Here is a 25,099-nt window from a genome sequence, read left to right as displayed (position 1 = left end):
TTGTCCGGGATTCCTTTAAAATATTCATGTCAAAGTTCACTGATATAGACTTAAAGATTTAGTACCAGATGCTTTATCACATTATACCCAAAACTAAACACAAGAGTTTAATTTACTGAAGCTTAGTTAGATCCTAACTTTGGAAACACTGAAAACCACATACTTAATCCAGTCACTAGTAAAGAATTATTTTCTGAGGTCAAACCTGCCCTGCGACAAAATATTTTATAATGCAGAAAAATATGCTGAGAATAATGTTATCTGTTCTTTTTCAAACACTTAGTAGACCACTAAGTACTAAGTATTAAGTATTAAAGTACTAAGTATTAAAAGCTTAGAATGTTATAATTACCGTGCATACGTATATATTCTCTAAACATCATTCGTACATATGAATAAACGAAATTTTCCACTAAATTCGGACCTACAACAAATTCCAAATTTGCAGTTTAAAAGATATCTTCAATCACTGATGCATAATCACCTGCTCTACAGCACAGAGGAATATCTTAGATCAGATCTTTCTGTATAAAGATTAAGATTAAAATTTACTTTGTGTGTCTAACAAATAAACCTATATTACAAGCAACAATCAATGTTTAAAAATTAAATTACTATTATAAGTATTATTGTTATGTTGCATCTTTATTTGGGAGGCACGGTGGCTTAGTGGCAGAGCGCTTACCTCTGGTGTGTGGGGTCCGTGGTTCGACCCCAACCAAGTAAGTTTGTGGTGAACAACATCGTGTCCGTGGGTTTTCTCGGGATACTCCCATTTCATCCCACTTTTACATTCCCCCATTCTTCCATCATCATTCACTTGCTTTAGTCATTCGTCTTCTTTAGCTTAAAGGGTATAATCGTGGGACGTTAAACAGAAAGATTTCGTTTCATTTTCATTTTTGTATTTTTATTTCAATGTATAGTATCACCTAAAATCTCTTACAGTTTTTTTATGCATTTTATGAATAATTCAGTATTGCTATTATTTACTTCGTAAATGTACCTAAATTATATTTCTGTTTTCTTTTCTAGGAAAGATAAGGTTGCAGTAAAATCTAAAGGGAAGGATGATGAAGAAGGCAGAAAGAACAGCGATGAATTACCAAAACCTGAGACTGAAGAGGATACTACTGACAGGTAAGAAGTGAATGCTAGCATATCGTAAAGTAAATTAGTACTAATATCAGTTTAAAATAACGAACTGATTTCTTTTTTAATTTAATATTCAATTTCGTTTTTTTTTCCCACGAAATCATTACTAACGATAGTAGCTTTTATATTCAAACTGTATATGATTTGAGTAGATTCTTCCCTTGACATATCCATATCTTCATTTGCATATTCTTGAATTTACAAGGAAATTGCTCTGGAGTGAAGAACAAAATAAACATGGAAATTAATTTTTCATTCGTCGATTTCCAATAATCAATTAAACTACGTAAGGCTGTGCTAAAAATAAAGTTGTAAATTGCATTTGAAAATTTCTGAAATCAGCAAAAACTTAGTTATAAATATTAAAATATTTTTCTACTAAAACTCAATTTGACTTTATGAAGATGCAATTGTGAACTAATGTAATTGTAAACAAAGTATACATACACTCATCAATGTTTATAGCGTAACGGATTTAGGATTTAAATTTCTGGGCTTTCGGATTCTATGGCAATGTTAGCCCGTCACGTTTTGAGGGATGACGTCCCTCGGTGACCACACTATCCGGGGAAAGGGTAGGGAGAAAGGATTGGGGAAGGAAGGAAGCTGTCTGGGACCTATATGTTAGATACCAATCCGGTATTTGCCTGGTGTGAATGAGGAAAACCCAGGAAAACCCCATTCAGGATGACTGGCTTGGAAAAGCTTTTTACACGTTTCCGACAGAGTGCCCCCATTGGGCGTATACAGCGTAACTTTTCGATAACGAAGCAACATCTTCATGACATAAGAATGGTTCTCCGTTCAGTAGATATTTTTGAATCCATTGAAGATACTGCTGTAGAATCAAAATGCTACGCTGAAGGCATTTTTTTTTCCGTTAAATGCATACACCTTGTTTACAAAGTTCAGTAGAATATTCTCGAAAATTCGGAAGGTTTTGAAGCGTGGATAAAATCTGAAGGGTATCCGCCAATCTCTCTAGGCACTTTTTTGATGCAGTTTGTTAATAATCGTATCTATTATTCCTTCTACGTAAGCTCTGGTAAACAATCAAACAAACTCTTCTGTTTCCACACACCCTCCTCCTCCTTTTTCCTACTGCAGAAAACGAAAACAAATCGCTGATCATTCGGGAAGGGAAGCTTATTTAAGATACAGTATCATGTCAAATTTAAATCTTCACCCCATCATTGCCTTCTTTTATCCACTATCAATAACTGCTACCAATAATAACTATATTTACCTTTCATCTTTAAAAGAAGTATTGATTATTAATGATTAAGTTTTAGTCGTATTTTTAAATTTAGTTACTGGAAACGAAAATTCAGTCGTCACGAGTTAGTTTCAATTATTCTCACATTTAAGAATCGGATGGGTTTGAAAGAAATCAATCATGTCGAGGTTCTACTTTGCTTCAAATTTTAAAGAAAGATAGTCTTATATACGATTGGATAATCGACTATATAGATTATTGATATGTGTACAATATATTATAAAATTAGTGTCTCATTTATAGATACGAATTGTGTTGTATGTTGATATGTAGTACATTTCATATTAGTTTTTAGTGAAGCGAGAACTCATAATGTCTTGCAGTTAAAAAAAAAATGAAAAAATGAAAATGGTTTATTAAAGGGTCGCATAAGATTCTTTTTGTTTGTTTGTTTTTTTGCTTTCTTCTAATTTTTGAAAATTAGCCTTTGTTATTTGGACTCTGATGCTAACCATACAAATGTTTGCTTTTGGGTTGCATATAAAAATGAAGTTATCGTATGAATATAGAAAGTCTTTCAATTCTCAACTCTGTCGTCGTTTGCCATTTCATTATTTCACAACCTCCGACTACCAAATAAATGACAAATTTTTAATTAAATGTAAAATTATACTACAAAATAGTTAGTTACTTATCTCACTGATACACATTAATGTAGTAAATTGTTAAAAGTATATAGAGCTATATGAAAGTTACAAATAATTCTTTAGATATTTAATAGCATATCTGCATATTATCCGTATTTTATAGGATTATATTTCGACTCCTAATTTCTGCTGGAATCTTTGTCAAGTTCACTCTCTTTTTGTTGAAAAAACGAGCTTGTTTACCTACCTTTTGGATTTTCGTCCTTCTTCATATTTGGAAATTTCTTTCGCTGCTGCAAAATTCCCGTATTAATTTGTTAATGTGTCTAATATATACGCTAAATTAAAAGAAAATCCAGAAACGAAAGGAGTAGTCTTACTACATAGCACACTTGTGTAAACCAGCTACCATCACATTTCCGTAATAATGTTGCTACTCCAAGAATCAGTATAATTTCTGTGATTTAAATTTGCGATGTCACCAATTTCCGTGCATTTCACTTCTTGATGATATGTGCATCGAATTTATCCTGATCTCGAATTATGAAATCCAGTTTCCATTAGTTTATATTTTCCAGAATGTTCAACGTATTTTAAAAATTAATGTTTAGTGTGTGCATAACGTTTTCAATTTAAATGTGAACCTCTGATTTGTTTGTACATGGATGGTTTACGTTCAATCTGTTTATTGATGAGTTGCCATTTTAGGGTTTCCAACTCTGGAAAATAAGAAAACCGGCTCCCCCTCAAAATCTGTTATGATAGGGGTTTAAGTCTGAAGTATCTCTGTTCAGATCCCTCCATGGGAAGAAAATGTATTATCGTGAACAAAAGTGCATTACCACATGTATTCTGCATATTTTAGTACATTCCTAATAAGCTTAATAGATACATTGTTCTATAAATGAGAAACTGAAATCGGCATTGATCACTTTATTGCATTTACCAGTAACTGCCACTTCTTTAAAATTATCGAAACAGATGAAGAAAAGTATATTAATCCTTACGTAACAATTTTGGATTTGGAAAATGAAATTTGTTCTTTAAATTTGTACTTCAACTACAGAAAATTGTTTTAAGAAGTTCTTTTTCACTCTCAGTAAATGTGTAAAATTCCTTACAAGTTAATTTCAAATTTTCCCTGATACGGTCCCTGTCCTCTCTTTAAAATTATCTAAACAAATGATGGTGAAAGATGACAGTTTGGATTTACACAATGAAAGTTAGTTCTTAAATCTGTACTTCGAACTAGATGAAATTGCTTCGAACTAGATACAAATTTGAAAAAATCAAACCCTGCTCCCGCCAAGTGAACTTTGTGGTGGACAAACACCGTGTGCGTGGGTTTTCTCGGGGTTCTCCCGTTTCCTCCCACTTTCTTCATTCCACCATTTCATTCATTACTCATTATCACCGTCTCCTTTAGCCTAACCGGCATAACCATGGGACGTAAAACTCAAAATTTCATTTCATTTCAAATTTGAAAAATATAAAGGGACTGGTAAGAAGTTTGTCCAGTCATCGGCTTTAATCAAAATAACAGCATAATTTTGGCCAGGCCGGCCAAAAACCGGCCAGTTGGCAACTCTATACCATTTTGATCAAGTTGAAAAGCTTCATTGTGTGATTCCAGCTTTTATCCAATGTACCTTGATCGAGATTTAATTCTGGCATTTTTGTTCTAATGAAGTATAATTCAAAGGTTGATCTTTCAATCTCCAAGTCATCCTTATAAAGCATTTGCACTTTGTTAATTGTGTACTTTGTAGACACTGAATGTTTTGACAACCTAAAAACTGCTAGATGTTGGTCCTTGGAATTATTTATATGCCATTTAATTCTGGTTGACACGTTCCTTTTAGCCAGTCCGATATACATTTGTTGATAGTAGGCCGATATACATATTTTTCTTGGGCTTCGCGTAATCTTCGAATGCCTCGACGAGTTCGTCATAGTCACATTTTTGCGCCTCATTCACATTAAACATACTGAAAACTTCCATGGCCTCTTCGTCTAATAAATTTAGTAATACTGCTACCCGAATGTCTTTTGGTTTCAGATTTGTAGCCGTAGTCTTTTCGTAGATTTCATAATTCTGTTTAAACCTTCACCAATTTTCATTCACATTTCCCTCCAACGCTAACGGTTTTAGCAGTATATAGGACTCCATGTTAGCCACCTGTACTGCCTTAGTATGAACAGGAATATGCATACATACACAATAATTCGTAACCTTATTTCATCGTAGATTCCATTTGTACGTGAACTTTACCACTACCACTGCTTCACAGTTCTAATCGACTGCGAGTGCGCCATATCTTATGTATGTCCTTATTGACATATATTATTTATTGTTTTTTGTTTACTTATTAAATAATACGTTCTTTACTATTTGGATTTAACGTACTTTATTAGCAGTCCTCCATACTACAGCAACAACTGTTACTGTCTTTTCGACTATATCGATTATTATCGAACTCAATATATCGAGTAGTTTGATAACTACATTAACTACAATATGCTACAGATCCACTATTAGTTTATTAGTTCTGTTTGCTGCTAGTGTTCTTTTATGGGAGAATTAAAACCTTATTAAAAATAAGGTAAAAGGTAATAAGGCTTTTGTTCACCAAAACCGCAATTAATAGAACAATTGAAAAATATTTCTAGTAAAAATTGAGTTTAGCTTGGCCTTGCGTCTGGATTACATTTCTTGAAGCAGCAAGTTAGTAAAATGACTGTTAAATGTTTGCTGGGTTGTTGTTTTAGTGAAGATGAAATTGTTTGCTTGTTATTTTATTGTCCATAGTGTTAAGTCAAAATGAAACTTTAAATTTGTATAATTAAATTAAATATTTGAACAGTTACAGTAGCATAATGTGAATAATAAAAAGAAACTAAAACTCACATTATTTTGCATTTAAAAGAAATAAGAACTTGACAATGAACAGCAAATAAATTTGTAGGAAGTATAATGGAATGAAATTAGTTATCCCAAAAATTGATGTTAAAATGTTAGATAAAGTGCATAACTTAAATATTAAAAAATAGAAAAAAGATAGAAAAACTATAAAGTATAGATTACTTTGTGAAGACTGGGTACACAAAAGATTTAAAATCTCCCTGAGAAACAGTGCTAACTTCAGCTACATTTAAAGCAAAGGAGATCGCCTTTACCTCTGCTGGTAGTTCAACACATGCATCGTGCATACACAAACCCAAACTCTCGTGTCAATCACGCAACCTCCTTGATCTACTGAATAAACCATAGGTTATCTCTGAACTTAAACACAGATGCTATCCTTCTATTGGTACATTTTTCTTGAACCTGTATTCTGAAGAAGCAAGATTGTGGACTTTGGAATGTAAAGCCTTTATGTGACTGGCAACTCATTTCTTCTTTTTTTGTTTCAAAATAATGGGCCCTATTCTTTGCATTCAGCGCTTCGTGTGCTTTCTTAAAGCGATAAACTTATTATTCTTTCAAGAAGTAATTTTATCGCTGAAGAAATTATATATATATATGAATAATAATAATAATGACTTCTTGAAGAATAATAAGTTTATCTCTTTAAGAAAACACATGAATCGTTGAATGCAAGGAATAAAGTTCAAAATACCAATATATATACCAATATGGTATATAAGGCCAATATAGTATGTACCAAATACATCTAATTAGTACACCTTCAAACATAATTAACAATTTAAAAATAATTTTTTTTCCAGCAAAAAGTTATAAATCAAAAAACTACTTTCCTTTTCTATCTTCTGGTAAAGCTGCTGTTTCCATACTTAACATTGAAAGAAAATAGTTTCCACCGATAAATGACAACAATTGAGAGTTATTAATTAATAGGAATTGCAACTTGACATGCGCGCAACAAATATCGAAATATACAACTAGGCCTCTTTACGATATACAGATAGTTATCAAAATAATGAAAACACTCATGTACTGCAGCACATAATTTTAATAAGTTAGTAACAATAAACATTCGTGTACTGGAACGTTATTTTGTTAGTGTATTATCCGTTTATTCTTCTAGTTTAGTAATCGAAACATATATTCAAGTTCTCTTGTAGAAAATGTAGAAGGAACACCGTTTTTAACGCACAAAATTGATTCATAGATGTTATCAATATCAGTAATTTTAATGTAGGCTTCTTCGATATTGCTAGATTAAAGTGTATTAGCACCATTGATAGTAATCGAGGTCTTCACGTAGCCGGACATATTCGATGAATACATTAGATAAAGCTAATTCATATTGCTTTGGCCTTTATCTGTTCTTCACATCTGAATATGATCAATTGGGTCATATCCACTTTTAATCCAACCTGCTCTGTTGGTTGGTAGAAGTTTGCTTTTTTAAAGAAATCGATGGAATAGTACTTTCGTAAATACATTGTAATTTGCAGGAAGGAGATCGTAAGCGTGTAATCTACACTTTTTTTTTTCAGCAGGTAATCATGGAATTTCTTCATTTCTTAGGAACTTTATCTCTATTTAGACGTCTATTTTAATTATGCTAGAATGTTTTCCATTTATTCACCATCTTTTTTATTATGTCTATTGTAATTTCATCTTTTGGAACTTCTCCTAGTTTAATGTTCCTAATATGATACGCAACTTCCTCTTGCAATGCGGAGGATATCTGCTTCTTCTTCATCTTTATTTTCTTTATTTCAGGCTTACCACTTGAATATCTCTCGTTGTAAAACTGTTGAATCTGTTGTAGTATTTTTTCTTGACTTTTAGAATTATGCCGCCCTCTTTCTTGAACGCTATGATATGTTTGCTTCTATTGCTTAGAGTATGTTTTGTCTTCTTAACACCCGCGTTGTTTTTCATTATTATTCTCCTTATGTCACTATTAAGTTTCCTAACATATTCTATTGTGCATTTCCGTACTAGCTTATGCAGTACTACATACTCCATTTCAGATTTCGAATTTTCGTTCTTGTTCATTTGTTTCTTTTTCTCCTTATCAGAGATTCTTTCCTTATCAGTGTTTCTTCTGTGAGTCTCTCTTCATTCTTCCTAGTCGTAGCACTTTCTATCTTCGTAGTTGTGACTATCAAAATTTCCATTGTTTTGTTACTTGTTCCAGTTGAAATATGTTATGCTGTCTTGAAAATTTTATTCTACAGGCCTTCCAATGCGATCTTGAGATGTTTAGATCTTACCATTTGATGTCACTTCCTGTGTTGAACTGTTCAGAACATTGCAGTCATTTAGCACATATGAGCATGTTCTCTTTGACAAATGTAGTCAATATGGTTGCTTTTCCTCTTAGTTTTTGTCATATTTATTTTCTGTGAGGGTTTTTCTTGTAGAAGGAATTACTGCTTTTTTTTTTTTCTTTCTTTAAGTTTGGGGAAATCGTATCTGAAATTTCCACTTTAATTTTCGTTTGGTCCTTGTTCTTGAGTTTTGGCATTGAAATCTTAAATCTAATTTCTTCCTAGAGTTTTTCCACTTTCTTCTTCTTACTTCATCTACTTCTAACAGTTCTTCCAATTCTTAAAATTATCCTTCTGATGAAAGACATCTAACATTGTACACAGCAATGAGCAGTTTTAAATGACAATCCAGCCCATAATCGGGGTGCCCATTGTGCCTTTTGTCTCCATGTTATGCTAAAAATTGCTTGTCTAACCATAATTCGGCCTCCGGAGAAGTAGCAGCTTGACGATTTTTACCTCTTTTTGTTTTTATATGGTTGTAGAGAATTCATGTGAAAATACTTTTAAATATTAAGTAATGAAAGTAAGGATAAATATTTACACTGAGTAGAGTGTTAGACCTGAAACTATTGAAATTTTTACATCTTAGCTTTAGATCATTTCTTCTGGTAATTTTACACAGTTGGCGTCCATTACTCATTTCAATGTTTCCAGTACGCTTCTCATAATTTTCATTTTAATATTGATGAATTTAAAGGCATTAAAAATTTCAAAAATATAGAAAGTAAGACAAATAGCAGCAACAAAATACTTTTAAATGTCCAGTTCGTTTCTCTGTCCAAACTACAGAAACGGTTGCACTTTTTTATGACATCATAATTGTTGGACACTCGAATTATTGCAGTGTATGGAGAAACTTGAAAACAACCATTACTTCTTTTAATAGCACTTTGGAAATTTTACTGCCTATTTCCAAAATCTTCATGTTGTTTATCGGATATTGAGTTATTTTAAACAACAAAAAATGGTGGGAAGCGTAGTGGAAGGCTGTAATATATAGCTGAGTATATTAATTTTGTGTTTTGTTTATTTTCAGCACAAGCTCTCAGCAGGCAGATGTCAGCGATGATGGTGAATGGAGACCTAGCAGTGAAAGACCTTTACGAAGAAGCCCGCGGAAACAGGCCAAGGCACTCAAACTGCATGTGCGGCGCAGTGCAAGGAATATACACAAGGAAACCACTTCCAAAGAGCGAATTGTCACCAAAGAGAAGGAAAGAGAGAAGCGGAGCGAGAGAAGAAGCAAAAGTCCAACAAAGGATGAGGTGAAACACAACGTGATTGATAAATTAGAAAAAGTACCTGTAGTAGTATTGGCAAACAAAGTTCCCAGCGAGTATAAGATCTTGGAAGAGTTTAAAAGAGAACCAGACCCTATACAGAAAAAGGAAAATGTAGAGAAAGAGGAGGAAACGAAGGAAGAAGAAGAAGGGGTTGAAGCGGATGAAGAAGATGAAGCAGAAACACAAGAAGATGAAGAAAATGTAGAAAATAAAGGTGTTCCAGATGAGGAAGAAAAGACAAATGTAGCACTTCCGCCACCAGAAGTAACGACAACAGAGCTATCTACACAAGAGAAAGAAAAAGAACAAGAACAAGAAACAAAGTTAAGTGATAAGAAGGAAGAAGGTGAAGAAACAGTAAACACATTCGAGGAGGAAGAAGAAGAAGAAGAGGAGGAAGAGGAGGAGGAAGAGGAAGAAATTCAAGGAGAAGGTGGCGAAGAAGAAGAAGAAGAGGAGGAGGAGGAAGCGGAACATGACGAAGAAGGTGATGAAGCTGAAGAACAAGGGCAAAAAGGGGAAGAACTGGGAACAGAAAAGGAACAAGAAAATGACGATGATGATGAAGAAGAAGAAGAAAATAAGGAAGAGGAACAAGTTCGTATTCCTCCCGAATCACCTGACAGTTATTGCAGTCCGAAAGTTCCTGAAGATATTCATATAGAAGTTGGAGAAAGGGTGAAGTTGAAGAGACGAAAGAAGAGGAAAAACAGAGGTGATGGAGAGGAAGACAAAGGAAATGAAAGGAAACAGGAGGAACATGTACATAGTGGGAAGCACAAAAGAAAAAAACACAAGCATGGAGAATCTCACAGTACAAAAAGGTAAGCTTAGCTAATTAGTAGAACAAAATCATGAAAGTGCTAATCTTCAACATTCTCAGGCCTAACTGAAAGGAATAACTTTATTAAAGTAAAGTGTGTTTAGTATGAAAACATTAAATTTTCGTGATATATTCAACAAAATGTAAATTAAATGCTAATAGCTTCTTGGATACAAGGCTAATGGAGAATGTTACTACCACTAAGAATCATACTCGGAACTTCACAGAGAAAAAAAATCACAAGCACTTTAATCATTTAACTTGATTTTCATTCTTCAGGAAAACCAGTTTGCCTATACGTATGTGTGTGCCTTTCAATATTATATTTTACAACTCAATTAGAATCCGGTGTGTGCCATGTCTATTAGACTCATTACTAAATCTACATATTATTATTATTATTATTATTATTATTATTATTATTATTATTATTATTATTATTATTATTATTATTATTATTATTATTATTATTATTATTACTATTATTATTGTTATTATTATTATTATTATTATTATTATTATTATTATTATTATTATTATTATTATTAATATTATTATTATTATTATTACAATGGTAAAACAACTAAATTTGTGAAAGGATACGAAAATGCTAAACGTTGATGTATATATTTCTGGTTACCTCAAAAATTTAAAAAAATTTAAAAAATAAATGTTGGTCAAAAGTAAACAGAATAGGAATAGTTGCAGATATATAATTATTTAGAAGTGATAACTTTATCATAATTATTGTAAGTTATAACGTGTCATCAACTGAAAATATGTTCAAGACCTTTTACCAACGCATAACGTTATCAGTCGAAAATAACATGTTCAAAATATTTACAATTAAATTTCTGACAAATGCCATAATCATTTTTTTTAGCACATGCAATTATCATATTATAATTCTCAGCTAGAAATAACATGTTCAAAACTCTTTCCACTCTATTTCTAAAAATGTGACATAATCATGTTATAACAATATAAAGTAATCATGTTAAGTTTCTCCAATAAAAATAACGTGTTAGAAACTCTATTCCATTCTATTTCTAAGAAATATGTCATGATCATGTTAAAACACCATGAATTTACCATGTTCTCAGTTGGAAATACCATGTTCAAACTTACCACTGTATTTCTCTTAAGTATGTCATAATTATGTAATAACGCCATAAACTTATCATGTTTTATTTCTTAAACTAAATGTAGTATATTCAGAACTCTTCCACTCTATTTCTGAGAAATACAAATGTCACAATCAAGTTACGCCATAAAGCTATCGTGTTTTCAGGTAAAAATAACATGTTCAAAACTCTTTCCACTCTAAGAACACATAATCATGTTGTTATGCCATAAAGTTATCACGTATTTCTCAACGAAAGTAATGTGTTTAAAACTCATACCGTTCTATTTAATCTTTCTGGTTTACAGTTATTTCGAAATTTGTAAAAATTGCGTTAATTTGACATCTAATGGCTTAAATTCTATGTCAGATCATGGGAAGGATAAATAAGGTCTCCACTCTAAAACAGCTCAGAAATATAAATTTAATACTGCTAACTGAACTATAACATAAATTAATATATTTAACAAAATCCATAGACAACAAAAGTCAACTCATATTGAATTTAATTGATTTTGTTTTAAAGAAGTAGATTAATGTATTTTTATTGTAATTGCTATGGCCAATGATTAAGCTTCATTTCCTCTTCTACACAGGAAGCATCACGATATTCGAAAGGCACCTCAAGATGGCATTCCAAATATAGCAGTGCAACCCGTGAGTGTTTCCGTTGAGAAAGTGGAAGAGAGTGACAAAAAGCAACGCGTGGCTATTAAAATCAAATTGTGCTGTGACTGCAATTCACGACATGTGCAGGATGCATGTCCTTTACAAAACCCACAAGTATTTATCAGTGATTCTGTGATATACAACCAATGGTTAGAAACACAAAGAACTAGTCCGATAGGTAAATGTTTGGAAACAAATAGTAACAGCAACATCAGTAACAACAATAACATCATCAACAACAATCACAGCAGGACTACTAGCAACTGTAATGGTGAAAGTAGTGGAACAGACACGTCATCACGGATTGATGATGAGGAAGATAGTAAAGTGTTGGTGACAGCGAAAGAGCTTCCGTGTTCTTCCAGTGATTCTAACGGTCTTTGTGGCGAATTGACTCCACAAAGTACCAAAGAGCAACCATCTCAGGGCTTTGATTCTCCACAAACAATTGACTCTAGTCATAATAAACGATCGTTCGCAGAAGCAACGCTACCGAACATTTTAAGACTCGAAGTGCGTGATGCTGAGCATGGACTTAGTGTAGTGACTCAGTGTAAAGTGAAACAGTATACACAGTTTGGCCCTCTAATGGGAGAGAAGATAAAAGAGATGGATATACCAGACGACTTCAGTATGAAAGACATTTGGGAGGTAAGTGAATAATGTAATTAAATTAAAATTAAAGATACAAATAATCCCCAGCAGCTCAGTTTCATTCTAAGTTTAATATTGATTAAAATTAGTTTTATTAAAATTTTTTGTCAATAATGTTACAGTCTCGGATTTTACAGCACGTCTAACGAATCTCAAAGCACACTTGAGAGTGTCGCAGTACATGTAGCGAATTTACCTTGAGAGTCGTTAGATACGTTGTAAACTTGTTGAGAACTATTATTCTATAGTGGCGTATTACTATGTATGTATATTATGAGAAAATGTGCTTTCATTAATGTAATGTAATGTAATGTAATTGGCCTGTAGAGAGAATTTTTAATTTCTTAAAGATTTTGCTTACCTCTCTTCAGCTTTAAAAGAAACTTTAAGAAATTTATTTCTATTCTTTGTGTTATCTAATATTTCCATTCCCTTGTTTTGTTGTGCTGATCAGGAAAACGAGTTAATTGATCAACATGGTTTTCATTCTTGACATCTTATATGTGTCAAAAAATTTTCATGCTGTTTTCTTCGTGTTTTTAACCTATATATAGCTATTTAATAAACCTTCTATCCTGTAAGATATTCTACACACAACAAATATATGTAAAGAGAGAGAGAGCCGGAATGAAGGTAAATAATGTTAGGGAAAACAAGTCTTTCTTTTAATTTAGCAGTTTCATAGAGCACAATTTCTGAAATTAAGAACAAAATCAGATTTAAGTAAGTAAAGTTTCATTGGTTAATGGAAATGATTACTACTGTTTGATTTTAATATCCTGATTTTTAAAAATAAGCTTTAAATTATTTTAAGAAATATAAGTATTTTAACACATATATTTAAAACTTCAATCACCTAAAACAGTACGGTTCAACTGGCTACCCTTACCCTTTCTTTTTTCACTAACTTTCATTTCTGGTCGTGAAGAACGTTATTATATTGTTTCCATATACATAAGACGTATACTAGTTTTGATCAGTTCAACGTTTAGATGATAATACGAGAGAAATAGACAGGTAGGATTCAGGTAGACTCTTATCTTTTGTTTCTTGGTCTGCCTTTGTTGCCTGTTAAGATATCTCAACAACTGCTGTCTGTGAGCACTTCGGCTAAATTTTTTTTTCTTTTAAACAAACTCACTTCCAGTTTTGGCTCCAGAGTTCTACAATAGAGAAGCTACACTAGCAAAAGCAGCGAAATTGACTTTCCCTTTCCCGCAAAGCACCTCTGACTTTGACACCTCCATTGATTTTTCACTTTGAAGACATTCCTTAAATTCGGATGTAAGCCTGTTGCAGAAACATTACATGAAATATAACAAGAAATTCGCTATTGCATAATGATATATTCAATATATGTCTTACATACAGAATTACTGAACTTAATTTTAAATACTTTTCTTAGCACAAAGAAGTAGCTATTCAAAAGTGCCCAAATGGCTCAATCTGGTTAACTTCAATTTGAATTTCTCAATCGATTCTGTAAAAATAATTCGGTTACATACCCTTAATTCTGTAAAAGTCGGTTACATACTCATTATCATACATATTTATTAAAAGTAATTTGAAACGGATACTTATTAACTTCTAAAATAGGAACAGGATATTATTTTCATGATGTGTTGAAATTCAAATATGCATTCGATTTCGATCGTTTCTAAAGCAAATGAGTTAAATCATTCGACCATTCATTTTCAGCACCAAGATGCAGACTTACTATTTTACATAGAATCTCAATCACACGTGCTTCTACTGAGAATCTAATCCTTGCATCTTATGTCGAAGATGCATTTGTTAACCATATATCCACGTGGAAGCTCCAAATTCCTCAAATATATTGGGAACTGAATTTACCGAACCCCTGCAAGTTCCCTCCTGCCTTAAACTTATCCTACATGACTTGACAATTGACTAGTCTCAGTTTATTAGGATGACGCTAGTGGGTGATATAAGATTGTAACATTATTAGGGTCACGTTAGTAGGAGTTATAAGATTGTAACGTTATTAGGATCACGTTAGTAGGAGTTATAAGATTGTAATGTTATTAGGGTCACGTTAGTAGCAGTTATAAGATTGTAACGTTATTAGAATCACGTTAGTAAGAGTAATAAATTGTAATGTTATTAGGATCACGTAGTGGGCATTATAAGATTGTAATGTCACTACGTCTGTTTGTCCGTTCTCCATACGATAACTCTTGAGCGAAAGCAATTTTTATTTATTTATTTTGCAATAGACAGTTAAAGCGATTGTTTCGGTCGAATTCATTAATATAGTCAATTCGTTAATATCTTTACGGCTAAGTGGCTACCCATATCCCATACTTGGAAATATATGCTTTTGCGTGATCCTCTTTACTGTCCTTACCAGAGTTTATTGATACTTATTTACTTGAATTATAAGCAATTAATACGAAGAACTAGAAAAACTGGACATTTATTCCTGTTTTCAAGTTAAAATTTTAGTTATTTTAATATGGAACCTGCAACCCTGATTTATGGCAATGAGAGACATGGGCGGCGATTAGGGGGGCAAGAGGGGGCAGTTGCCCCCCCCCACTTTTTTGAAGTGACGCCCTAATTTATATAGTTTTATTTGGAAAATGTAAACAGGGTGTTCACACAATTTGGAGAAAAAAAACTGACTTTTCCCTGACTTTCCATGACGAAAGTTCCAGATTTCCCTGACCCGTGAATAACTTAAAAATAAAGAAAAAGAAAGAAACCCCAGCCTCTACACTCCCAATAGTTGGCCTTGTTCTCTTCCGCTTCTGTTTCTTTCTTTTTTCAATTTTCTTTCCAAACGAATGTAAATTTACAAACATATAGATTAGGCCGATATTTATTAGGCCTACATATTACACAAATTGTAAAGTTACAAACGAAAGTGTGCAGTATACAGAGTACGTAAGATATGGAAAAAATAAACATTATAATACCAATTACAATATTATAATATTGCCTATAGTAATAAACAGTTCATACATGATTTTACTGATTATTAAAAAAACACACACACACACATTATGTAACACATACTTTTGCTGGTGCAGTTGTTAAATGCAACCCATTTAGAAATTTGTTTTCATCCTTCATCGCATAGTTTTCTTCTCATTGATCTGAATATCCTTCTTGTTGTCTCCGCAGTTTAATTTTCTTATCTTCTTTCTCCAACACCTTTAGTTGTTGCTGAATCTTCCGTTTCTCCCTCCTCTTCTCGTCTCCAGCATTTATTTCTCTTTTCTTTTCCAAATACACCTGATATTGTCTCATTGAACTTCTCACTGAATTTATCATACCTCTCGTAATTATTAATCCTGATGATCCACATATTCTCATCACAGAATCATATATGATCCGTTGAACCACCAGAGATTCTTCTTGTAAATTGTCAACAATGAGAATTTTATTTATTGTGAAACCACTTTCAAAAAATGCGTTTCCGTGAAAAAAGATAAAACACAATTTCATAACTGACCATCAGTCAACGAAATTCTTCCCATTTCCTAACACTAAGTAAAAAACTCATCAAGTCCAATACAATCTCTGTCATTGGCTATGAATTCACTCGAGTGTTCCTTAAATTCTTCGTGTCTGAGCTTTCACTGTGAGCTGGAGATACTACTACTTCGCGTTCTCAGCCACTTGTCCAGATATCCTCTTGGCACCATGCAATTCTTCTAGAACAGCGTCTACCCTTTTGAGCAAATATGCCAGGATGCAGTTAAATGTGTTTCTCGCAGAAAATTAGTTTCAACAACTATATCAGAGAACACTGACTCCCTCAATATCATCATTGAGAACACCAGATTTTGCATCCATTAACAGTAAAGAAATCAACCCTATTTCATAAATTCAGTAATTGAACAATGGACCTAATTCGATTTTTCCCTGACTTTCCCTGACCAATCTGCGATTTCCCTGACTTCACCTGATACATTTTTACTTCCTGACCTTTCCCTGACTTTCACTTATTTTCGAGAATGTGGACCCTGGTAAAGGTTTTGTATGTATTACTGTTTCATAGAGAAAATGGTGCCATATATTTGCCGTTGCGTGAGTACGTATTGGTTATTTGTCTTCGCGTGGAGTTAAGAAAATTACAGGAATTGCGTTTTAATTGCAATTCAAAGCAATTAATATTGCAATTGCATATTTCTTTAAATGTCATAGCATATGTTCGCAGTACTTACAGTATTTCATTTTCTAAGAAATATACTATTTCATATTAAAAGTATAAGTTGTTCATTAATCCCCAGTTTCAATATAACTTCTGCAAAACAAGCGTCATTATACATTAATATGATTAATATTGTCCCTTCTATTTATTTGTTTTGCAAATTTATTAAATAATCTAATCACACAATTTTCCAGACAGAATTTTAAGATGTTCATGAGCAAGAACTCAAATCTCTTCTTACACTTTCGTTGTTTAAGAGTATAAACGGTTAATACCTACCTGTATTGCTCTTATGAATTTACTTAATAAAATAGAAATACGATATGCGGTATTTTAAGTGAAAAAAGATAGTATCCTATTAGTTATACAACCTTTCATCAAACAGTGTTAGAAACAATCAGGAAATCTAACATTGATATACAATTGTTCAGATCATGTCTTGCCCCCCCCCCCCACTTTTAAAGTCCAACCGCCGCCACTGATGAGAGATATGACAACATAGAGCAAGTCACAATCTTTGATGTTACCTTCTGGTCATGTGTTCTGACTTGGTTCTTTCTAGCGTCCGCTGCTGCCACAGAACAGCCCTTTAAACTCCTGGCCTTACATACAATGTAGTCATACATTTTTCGTGAAAGCCAATTTTTTCATTTTTTATGTCCTTGCGGCCACCCAGAGATGAGAAAGTTGAGTTGAACTAGCCTGTAAGTTGGTGATGTTGGACGCGCGCTGAATGGAAGGAAGGAATTGGGGCCTTGGAATGTAGGATTTTCTTTTGTGCTTCTCTCGGGATATATACTGACTCATTGTTTCAAAGGTGACAGAGCTCCGCTCCACAGTATATTCTCGGTACAACCTTCCTGTATAACAAATTATGAAGAAAAATAAAATACTTTCTTAAGACATTTTACGTTTTCTAAATTTAATAACATACAAAGTATGAATACGTTTTTTTATTATTATTATTATTTCCTTCCATCTTTCATTTTTAAAAATTTAAGAAATGAACGAAAATTCAGCAACTACATTTAAAATTAATTTATCTCTGAAATGTTATTGTGAAGGATGTATTCAGAGCCATAAGCAAATATGTAAGTATTGCTCTTGTAATTCAAATAAATAGATATAAAATACAAATAGAGAATAGCAAAATGTCGAAAAATGGAATTTTAAATTTTACCAAGGGATATGCTACATAAATACGATTGTATCTTGTTTTTACTAACCTAAAGATCAGAATTGTCATGGTTTTGTCAATTATCAAGTCACGTAAAGTAAGTTTAAGACGAGGAACACCCGCCGAGGTTCAGTAAATTCGGTACCGCGACTTGCAGAACTTAATGCATTCCTCGTGGATATATGATTAACAACTGAAGGGTAAGGGGAAAAAACAAGGAATGTCACAAAACTGCATTTTCGAGAAAACGGCGTTTTAATATTGAAAACCGCGTACAAAGAATAGGGTTATAATATATTTTGCCACTTTTTACATGAACATTTCTACAACTACGCATACATGGCATAGACAGTCAAATAGTGCCAAGAGTCACCAACAGATAGAACAAAGCACCCGAAAAAGCACATACATGGACATTCCTTTTTCCCCGTACCCTTCAACTGCATTTTGGGCATGGAATATTAGGGTTTAATTCCAGATAGGTCGTGTGTGTTTCAGATTCTACAGTAAACAATAGGACCACGTCTTAGTGCTGAAAAGGAGTGGTCAAATGAATTACTCATTTGCTTTTGAAATGCTCGAAATCGAATGCATACTTACATTTCAATGCATCATAAAAATATTATCATGTCTCTATTTTACAAATTAATATAAACATTATAAATATATGAGAAATGACGGTATAGTCCGGGGCAAGCGAACTGGTGTATGATCTTCAACGCTCCTCTCACGTCGTCCAACCTGGTTGCAGAGACATTGCCAGTCCAATGAAGTAGAAAGCTGCTTCGACCGAAACTAATACAGTAGACTCCCGAGTATCCGCCTAATGTAGTGCAAGGGCAGGCCAGATAAAAAAAAAAAAAAAAAAAAAAAAGGCGGATAAACCGGAGTTCTATGAACTCGTTAAGCATACTCCAAGAACAACTTACGAATACAGTACTGTACGTATTGTACAGTTATAATCAGGAACAGCGGCATACATATTGTATTATGGTACCTTACACGCTGACGAAACAATGAACAAGAAGCAGAACGCTGCTCTTTTCCTGTCACAAGTTGTATGTTGCACATGATACGTAGGAAAATCATAGCAGAGCCCGCTTCTAATGCCTTGGCAATGTTGCCAATGCAACACCATGCCTTCCTCATTTAATTACGATAAAAGAAAGCTAGGGCGGATAGTCTCGAGCCGGATACTTGGGATTCCACTGTATATAAATATTACGCTCCTGATCTAAAACAATAATTGATAGCTGTATAATTTCCTTTTCTGAGAATATTGGTGAAACAATCATGATTCTAGCTTCATTTGTTCGTATTTTACAATCATTTTATGTTCCCATAATTTCTTATCGTCGTTATTGTTTCATTATGAAAGTTTATTTTACTAATGAGAATTGCTTAAATAGATTAATTTTATGAATCGCTTTAAACTTTAAATTTGTATTGCATACCTAACATTGGTGGTATGAGAACTCGGTATTTAAGGGCTCAAGAAATGATAATTTAAGCATACATTTCTTTTTTTTAAATGGGCATCGGTCGAATTTGAAAGTGAGGACGATCGAATTGATGCTCTAATTACAATGAAGCAATAACATCATATAATCTGTAAACGCAATTTTATTTATATTTCATGAAATTAAATTATATTTTTGATTTTAGTTGCGGTGGCTCAGTGGTAGAGTGCTCACCTCTGGTGTGTGGAGTCCTTGGTTCCATCTCATCTCCCGCGAAGTTGGCTTTGTGATGGACAAAACATCATGTGCATGGGTTGTTTTCGGGGATCTCCCGTTTTTCCCAATTTATTCATTAAGTTGTTTATTAATATCATCACCGTCTCCCATAACCTCTGTGAATAAACGTGGAACTTTAAAAAAGTCAACTCCCTCTTTTATGACTTGTAAAGTTAAGCAGACAGATAACATAAGCATCATTTCAGGTTTTGCCAGGGGAATGAGACAAGACTGTCCACCAACATAGAAGTTTCACGTTTTTTATTAGTATTTTAGTATACAATTTGGTAAAAAGCGCGTGTTCCTTAAACTTAGGAAGATAGTTGATACTGCCTTCCCCAAATGACGCCCCTGATAGATAATAAACCCAAATTAATGATAATGGATTAATTAGTGTAATTAAGATAATGATAGGAAATTGGAAAACCTCGAGAAAACTCTCAAACAAGTTTTCATCACAAGCTTATGAAGGTTTGAATCAACCCACTTAGTATCAGTACTTTATCACTGGACTACCGTGTACTCCGTATTTATATTTCATGAATTGGTGCACAACACGTAATTGCTTCCTTGTACAAGATTCTCTTTGTCTCAAGATAAAAATAAATAAAATTGTAGGACATTGATTTTCGGTTTTTGAGGTCCTAAGTTCGGTCCTCGTATGGATTAATGTGGTTATAAGCGATGTATCTACGCTAAGTAATTTAAAGCAAACTTACATTTATTTGCTTGTTATGTGAACATTTGAACTAATAAATATACAGTATCATTTATATCACATTTGTAACAAAATAGTATTATTAATAAGACACATCCTATGATGATGTTATTAGTGTCATATTTTTATGGTGTTACAACAAGTGAAACGAGTATCTTTGCTAAATTCAATATTGGTTCACTGAAAACTCGCTTTCTTACTCTCTGCGGACTCAGGTTGACATCAAGTGCAAGTTCAAATGACGCGGACTATAGTTAACTTTTCATCATTATTTAGTTTTTTTTAATCCGTTTCTAATTACAGCGTTAATAAGTTTGTATGTTAATGAGTAACTGATTTTTACAGAATCGATTAAGAAATTCAATATTCTCACCGCTGGTCTAGTGGTTAGTGGGTCCTGGATTTGATTCCCAGTGGAAGAGCACAAAAAATTTAATTTCAAACCATTTCGCTTTCATTAATAATTCGCCTCCTTTAGCCTAAAGGGCAGGGCCGGATTAAAGGGGGCTTAGGAGGGCTGTAGCACCGGGTCTCCAGATGGACAGGAGTCTCTACTCTGATCAACATCTCAAGTAGCTATCTAAAAAGAATTATGAAGATACAATCTCATCATAAAATAAAATGACAAAAATATGAAGCACATTTCTATCATTTTCCTACTGTACTTTTACAGAAAAGTATTGGCGAAGTCAGCAGGGGTCACATATTTTTTTCTAGCCCCGGGCCATCAGATGGGTTAATCCGGTCCTGCTAAAGCGCACACTCGTAGGACGTTAAATTAAAATTTCATAACATTAAGAAATTCAAAATAAAGAAATATTCTGTGTAGTGTTAGCAACATCAGTTCTTTTCCACTTCTTGATTTATTTGCGCTGAGCAATGTATTTAGGTTCAATAATTCTGTCTAAAGCCGAATTTGTTGCTTTTTTCTGTAATATTTGTGCTTCATATAAGAATTTAAAGAATGCTCTCAAAATAAAAAAAAAATCACTAAAAGGCGGGGTTGTTGCAGGTTTTACTGTCACCGCCGATGTGACTTCCCCACATAAGATGTTATTAAATTCCAAAATTTTAAAGTGCATTAAGAAACTATTTTATACTTTCCTCCATAATAATTTGTATATGAGCATGAAAAAATACTGCGGAGTCCTCTAGTTCTTGAAACAATATGAGTTAGTCTATTTCTCTGCGAGAAACAGAATTCCCTTCCACGCTGCTCGTGTACAGTGCACGTCAGCACAGAACTTAGATACCACCCTATATCCTCTTCTTCCGCCAGCCACAAGGAGGTAGATAGAAAACCAGATTTTACGGTGATGTTACAAGTATGATTAAAATTACGTAAAGGAAGGTTTAAAGAAGTGTTCTGTCAGGCAGACGAACGCTACAAACAGCCATACCAGAACATTAAGCTGAGGGTAACATCAAGCATCGTGACTCACGCAATATTGCCAAATCTCTTATGGGCATCAATCAGGGTTGCAGACTCCATATTAAAATACTAAAAAAATGTTCGGTCTTTTCTCATTTGTATACAAGAATAAATGTTCATAATTATTTTTTAAATCGTATTAATTCGGAAAGCGTGTGAATTTGTGACTACACTATAGAACTGCACCTGCTGATTTCATAATTAGTTTTCTTCAAGTATTAAGATAATTTGTGTAAGATTCCGATATACAGTTAACTATATTTTAAACATTATTAATAACATTTCTAACAAAATATTGTCCCTCAATGTATCTTGAGCTTGATTCTTAATTTAAGATATATGGTAGCATATCGATCTGAGTAGAGTTCCAAGCTCATCAGGAATATATACTGATAATTTTGTACTTGAAAAAAATAGTCAAGTCATAAATTACGTATATTCTATAAAATTTCGTTATTACTCTACCTTGTACTTTTTTTTTTTTTTTTCATAATCACTAGATGTATCTAACGTAGTGCTTTTAATTTTCATTCATTGTATAGTCTTGTTCAAAAGATCTTGGCCACCGATTTTGTTCTAGAAGACTATGTTTTGACAACCATTCACAAGAAATTCTAATGCTTTGATTCTAAATAAAGATCTCAACTGACTGACATTGTTTGATGTAATTCCAGTTTGAGTAACAATACAAGTTTTTTTTTTATTTTTTTTATTTTTTATTTTATTTATTTTATTTATTTATTTATTTATTTATTTATTTATTTATTTATTTTTAAGGATTTTTTGAATAAGGTTGTACCCTCAGAGAAGTGTTTATAAATCCTAGTGTTTCCAAATCTTAATGCAAGATTACTGATTGTTTTTGAAATGTGATTAAATTATAAGTTCATTATAAATGAACATTGATTCTTTTCATGGGTAGAAACAAATACAGCATGCTGACTAAATATGTTCTCTATATCAATCTTCATATATTTAACATTAAAACTCATATTTTTACTAATTAAAATATCCAATTTTCAAATCTACCTGTTGTTCAATACTTCATCCACTACAACTTGAGCTTTATTCTAATTTTTAGTATCAGCACTCCTTTACTCAGATTGTCAAATAAGAATTAGATAAAGATGGGAGCATTGCTATCTGGAAACCGTATATTTATATTTTTAAAGAAAATGTCCGTGAAGTATTTACCAAAAAAGTATTCAGTGATTAAAAATTCGTTGATTACAAAATTCATAGAAGAATTTAAGAGAAATAAAGCCAGATTTTATACAAAAAAAAAAAAAAAAAGAAAAAAAGAAAAGATGTTAAATCGAACTACCTGAATCTTTTTTTGCTTCTTTGTCTTAAATTCTTCCACGATCGTTCTCTTTCTTCTTCATTCTTTCTTAAAATAATTGTTGCACAAAGCCACAGTAATTCATGTTTCTAATTTACTGGTTGCATACGGTTTACATTGTCTTGTGCAAATAAAATATGTAACAGTGAACAAGTATACACTATGTTAGCAATAAATTTTATTCAGCTTTCCAACTTCCTTGTTATATAACATGGGCGTTCTAAAGGATGCCAGTAAGAGTTAGTCAATGTTTGCATAAAATTCAAATGTTTTACTAATTGTGTATGTTGTTACTATTTATTTAGCGTGTAGTTTAATCATATATGAGAAATGTGTTTTTCATTGTTACTTACCTATGTGTCTTTTTATTCTTGTTGTCTTGTGTACAGATCTATGTTTACTTTACAGCACTGGTACACAACAATGAGATAGGTGTAAAACAGTAAACTAATCAGCAATCTCAAGTTTATTTTACTATTAATTTGAATGTTTTTGAAATGAAAAAAAAAAAAAAAAAAAAAAACTGTAGGCGTTCATGGTATAAAACAAAGAACAAAATAGCAATTCCCATGTTAAGATGTTTTCATATAACATATTAGTACTCTTTTCTTTTCTTTTCATTTTTTCTTCCTCCATCTCTAATTTTAAGAGGAAAGTCACAGTCATTATTTACACACTGATATATTTTGTAGGTGAATACTGCAACTGAGAGGTTTTACTTGAGTACAATGGACTCCAACCGTTCCAATTGGCTTCGCTTCTTGCGCCCAGCACCAACTCGGGACCAACGTAACTTGGCGTCTGTGGTGCAAGGTAGCGACCTATACTTTGTAACCACCACCGATGTGGAGGAGGGAAAGGAGCTTCTTTATTGGATAGATGATTCGGGGACCAGCTGGTCCAAGAAGAAAATGGAGAAAACAAGTAGGGGAACCTTGCAATTAAAAATTATAAGTAATATTTGTTGAAACTTTCTGACTTCAATGTTATTTTTTTTTTTTTTAATGTAGTATTTCTAGCTAAGAAATCTTTAGCTGCAGCTTTTCTGTGATTTTCAATTAAAGCTTAAAATTATATTATATTATATTCATAACTAACTACTTTAATGGTTGCAATTTACTGTTTGGTCATACGGTTTTAGTTAAGAATTATATTTTAAGAGGGTGCCAGTGAGTAAAATTCTATTCTATGATCGTGAATGTTAGTTCCAGAGGATTTGAAATTGAAAGTTAACTTCCATAATGTTACAATAAGTTTCAAAGGACAAATCATTTTCTGCTCTTCAAAAATACAGCAAAACATTTGTGATACATCATTCTTGTGATTTTATTTTTTTTTCAAATTGAAATTTATGTTATTGCGCTAACGATTTTTGTTGCCAGTCCAATTTTTAATAACTGGACAGAGTTTTTTTTTTTTTTTTTTTGTCGCCGCATTGTATATCAACTTTTATACTATACTCAAGCTTCACTGGCTTATTAGGATACCAAGAAAATATCGCAAACAACAGTATAATATATTTCCTTAAATCGATTAATTTATTTCAGTATTGTCGCAATTTGTTTCATCTTAAATATTTTATGCAGTACTGAGAATGTGGAAACACTAAACATACCAGAACACCATATTTGCAGAATTATACCGATATCAACTGACTATTAATGAAGAACCATCTAAAGATTGCTATATATATA

General features: G+C 32.7%; 1 protein-coding gene across 2 annotated transcripts in view; it reads left to right on the top strand.

Moving 5' to 3' along the window:
• The window catches only part of LOC145680582 (uncharacterized), a 133,236-nt gene that overhangs the window by 64,517 nt on the left and 43,620 nt on the right, over window positions 1-25,099 (top strand). For both annotated transcript variants that reach the window (XM_081751234.1, XM_081751232.1), the window contains exons 2-5: window positions 1,036-1,140; window positions 9,305-10,375; window positions 12,094-12,817; window positions 24,098-24,329. In XM_081751234.1, coding sequence (XP_081607360.1) covers window positions 1,036-1,140; window positions 9,305-10,375; window positions 12,094-12,817; window positions 24,098-24,329 — 2,132 coding nt within the window. The remainder of the gene's footprint in view (window positions 1-1,035; window positions 1,141-9,304; window positions 10,376-12,093; window positions 12,818-24,097; window positions 24,330-25,099) is intronic.

This window comes from Thermobia domestica, chromosome 3 (assembly GCF_964235325.1).
Source record: "Thermobia domestica chromosome 3, izTheDome1.hap1.1, whole genome shotgun sequence".
Taxonomy (NCBI): Eukaryota; Metazoa; Arthropoda; class Insecta; order Zygentoma; family Lepismatidae; genus Thermobia; species Thermobia domestica.
Note: the sequence above shows the minus strand (reverse complement) of the source record. Positions and strands in the feature narration are given on the sequence as shown.